The following is a 4,470-nucleotide window of genomic DNA, read 5'->3' on the forward strand; positions in this document are numbered from 1 at the left end:
TCCATATATATATATTGTTACTAGATTATAGTTAATTTTTAGAAAACATGTTCATAAAACATTTATTAAATATAATTTTGAGAGGAATGAATGTTACGAACTAATGATGTTTGTTTGGCTAATCATAAAAAATGCTTCAACAGGATGCACCCAAACTATCATGAACTTAATTTACCCTAAAATACAAAAGAAAAAATTTATAGTGGTATAAATGAACTCTGATAAGACAATCAAGTTAATTTCAAATAGAAAATGTATAAAGTTAACAATTTAGGAGAAACAAGACCTATATAGCTGAAATATCTCAACAGATACTGATAACAGATAGTGTATTTCATATTTTACATTTTATGCAAGTCAACATAAATCATTTAGACTTAGAATGATGAAAAAACAACACATCTAATTTTTTTAGGTTATTATATCTAACTTATGATAAACATCAAGCTGGTTAGACCTTCATAAAAAACATAATCAGATTATTTTTGTGAAGATATTGTTTAACAGTCTCAATAAAACCACAAATAAATAAATTGTTCAGTATATCTATATTACTGGCATACTTTTGATGACTCTCTGCCAATAATTTAGGATCATCCGTAGCAAGGTACACTCGTTTTTCATAGACTGGTTGTATTAATTCTAGCTGCTTGTAGTATTCTTCTACAAATTCCATGTATTCTTCTATTTCATGGAAAGCTGCTTCAGTTCCTACTTTGTCTGTACGTCGCACATGTACTCTACAAACAAACAAATCTCTTAATAAAATGTCATACATAAAGGTAATATTCATTCATTTAACACATTTTCTGAGACCAAAAATACTTAATTCATCACAAGAAACCAGTTTACTTCTATGTCAGAGCAGAAACTGATAACTGAAAAATGCTACACAAGCAGATTAGTCAAAGTAATAATAATAAAAAATTAATTTTGTCTATCTCAAATAAGCATAATTGCTCTTAAAGGGATAACTTTTGCATACTAAGATATCATTAAAACAACAGCCTTATGCTGGAAAACAAGTTATATATACATGTATATATAGTTTTGTAATCATCTAAAATTATGAACTTTCAAACCTAAAGTGCAAGTCTTTAGCATTAAGCCAAGAAGGAATCTCATATTTCTTGGTCAGTTTGTTGTACTGAAATTCTTCACCATTTTTCATTCAACTTTAAATACACATAAATAAAAGTGTATTTTATAAACTTAATTCTGAGTTTAACATTTTTTTACATTGCAGCTTTATTATAAAAATCTGTACCTCACGTAAATACTTTTAATTTTGAACAATAATTCTAAACATAAATGATATAAAATGTTCTAAGGAAAAGTGAAAAGAAAACATATTCCATAACATTTAATAGTAGTAATTATGTGGGTATATTTCAGGCTTCTAAAATTATACCTTGTACTGCCGTGAGGGGGGGTATTTTCCTTAAAATATCCATAATCAAAGTATATGAGAAATCAAAGTACCATAACTTTGGATATGCAATGTTTAGCTAATTTAGGAGTCTTATATGTTGAGCTTCCATATTAATATTCAGAACCACATACTGTCTCATTGTGATAGAATTTGAAGTAGATCAAGCGCCTAATATTCTATGAATAGCAAGTTGTCTGATAGCCTTAGAATAATCTCAAAGCATTGCAAGCAGCAAATTTTCCAGGTAGGCAAGATATCCATTTCTCCGGATTACTCTATCTACCACATATTTCTCTGATTCAGGAAGAAAACGTGATTTTCTTACAAGTAGAAAAAGGTACAGTGAGCCATGGCTGCATGAGGGATTTGTCTTGATATTAAACCAAACTGTTGCATACACTTCAATTACATATCTCACTAACAAACTGAGCTTCTTGGATGGGTTAGAAGTTGTGACATAGAGACGTAAAATCCTGTTTGCTGTTGTTAACCAGTGAGAATGGTTCATTCTACCAGGATCATGTAAAGCAAGTTCTCTTGAACCATAACCTGACATTACCGCATTGTACATGCCATACAAATACCTGACATTACCCCATTGTACATGTCATACAAATACCTAACACTACCCCATTGTACATGTCATACAAATACCTGACACTACCGGTAGTGTCAGGTATTTGTATGACATGTACAATGTTATTTGTATGACATGTACAATGTGGTAGTGTCAGGTATTTGTATGACATGTACAATGTTTTTGATCTGTACTAGGATCCTCAGGATGGTCAATTCTCGGTAATGGCTCTGTAATTTTAAATGAAACAAAGTTTATCGAAGGCAATGATTCACGATGATTCAATAAACAGTTTCATAACGGATTCATAGTTTGGCAAGACATTTAGCTTTAATTCACTAGGTTATCCAAACAACACTGTCTAGTTTTTGGCATTGCAATACTAAAATAGATGTCGATGATATTAATCAACTGATCAAAACTAGATATAGATTACACAATATAATATAACACTGAAGATATCAGAAGCACACTTATGCATATCCAGCAATTGATACAAACTACTACTGAAAAACAAACACAACTAACTAACCTAGCATACATTTGTTCAATTTCTGTTGTTAATTGGTGGAAATGGAAAAATGGGCGGAGTTCGCATATCACACGATATGATAACTCATTTGAACCATCTGTTTTCATCAATGAATTATATATATATAATTGGAATGAAAGCAAAAAAGAAAATGGAAACAATGCAGCTACAAACAGACATGTATCATCTGGGCACACACCATAATAAGGTAGGTGGTTATCCAATGTGACCTGGTGCTTGAGGTACTGGTGGAAGTAAGACCCAAATTGAGTTGGGGGTACACCGTCTATCCAGTTTAACCTCAGTTTCACAGGCCTCACATTCTTAATAATAATAATAAAGAAAGAAAGAAAAAATATTAAAAATAAAAAAAGAGCAGATGTGGGTGTGCTAGCCCACAACATCCCACATCTTTACAAACTTTCGCTGTCTGCAGCCAGATGTGGGAAAGTAGAAGCTAAAAGAAGAAAGAAATAACTGGAATACATACATCAATGGGAGAGAAAGTAAAAGTGTCCTTGAAGTTGGCATTCAACCCCCATAATAATGTTTGACATAAATACCACGATGTTAAGGTATTACTATACAAGCCCAACCTAAATTGTTAGTATAGCTCCCATCCATGCTACTGTTAAGGTCTTCAAAGTATTACATAGTAGCAGGTCTTATGTAGGGAAAGTGATACATCTATACTAATACATCTATACAAGATACAGTCAAAATATGTAATTCCAATAATTTCCCTTACAAAATTAGAAATTATTACTTATTGTGTTGATTATGATTTCGTTTATACTAATATTTTAAATTTACATACATATTTTGTATACTTATTACAGAATAATTTAAAATATTTAATTAGAGTTACCTTATTAAATCCATTACAAATCAATTTATTCACTGATATAGTAATGTTGGAAATTAGGAACTGTTCATTGTTATAAATTCTACAATACCTGAGTAGCTGTGAATGTATTAGGTCATCAAGAAATTAATGTCGCGTTTTGGAACACTTTCATTAACCACCCCCAAAAAAAATGTACATCACGTATAATAGTTAAACAAACTGCCTAAATGTCACGATAGTGTAGCCAGTGTAATGTGTAAACTTTAGTATACTCTAATCCCTTAAATTGATGGCACACGACAACACACACAATCAGCATGTAATCCTGTTTGAACACAAGAAAAGAAACAATGCCTCTGTAGCCACAAAGAATATCAAAGAAGTTTATGCAAGTGTTTTGCATAAACATTAGTTTTAAAATGAAAAATGTTATGTCTATTAGATATTTTTTTCAAATCAATAAAAGCTAATTTATCTCCATTCTAAAACCCAATTTGGAGGATAATGTGTAGAATAATTAAGTTTGAGAACATAATCTTCTATGTTTTTCTTTATGTAAATCAATATAACTATTTTTCTACATTTTGTAACTATATTTTCCACCTTTTTCCAAGATTTTTCGTAATGAGTTATCTTTTAGTATATCCAAGTTACCAATGATAACATGTTTATGAAAAGAGTCTGTCAAGGAATTTAAGTAACAGTCACATGGTAACTTCTTCACATTATCTATATTTAAATAAGTTAAAAAATTTTTTATAATTATATACAAGAGGTCCTATTGGAATTTCATATTTAAAACTACTAACAGGTTTTAGATATTTAAAAAAAAATATGTTGTGTTACAGAATCATGGAAAATTTAAAAAAATTGTAAATCATTAACAATCTTATGCTTAAAATTAATTATTACATTTTTTTGGCACTTCATTAATTATAACATTTAAGCTATTCAATTTTAGTCTAAATTTTATAATATCTGAGATTATTTTTAAAATGAAACATGATTACAATTTTTGCTAATAACTTTAACTTTGCAATATTTAGTTTATATATATGGCATGGTCACAAGTAAATAGACAC

The 4,470-nt window shown here is 29.8% G+C and overlaps 1 protein-coding gene across 3 annotated transcripts in view; it reads right to left on the reverse strand.

The window, feature by feature from the left end:
• LOC106462888 (alpha-(1,6)-fucosyltransferase-like) overlaps positions 1–4,470 on the reverse strand; it is a 27,586-nt gene that overhangs the window by 6,292 nt on the left and 16,824 nt on the right. For all 3 annotated transcript variants that reach the window (XM_022390292.1, XM_022390293.1, XM_013922853.2), the window contains exon 8: positions 564–740. In XM_022390292.1, coding sequence (XP_022246000.1) covers positions 564–740 — 177 coding nt within the window. The remainder of the gene's footprint in view (positions 1–563; positions 741–4,470) is intronic.

This window comes from Limulus polyphemus, unplaced genomic scaffold (assembly GCF_000517525.1).
Source record: "Limulus polyphemus unplaced genomic scaffold, Limulus_polyphemus-2.1.2 Scaffold1275, whole genome shotgun sequence".
In the NCBI taxonomy this organism is placed as follows: Eukaryota; Metazoa; Arthropoda; class Merostomata; order Xiphosura; family Limulidae; genus Limulus; species Limulus polyphemus.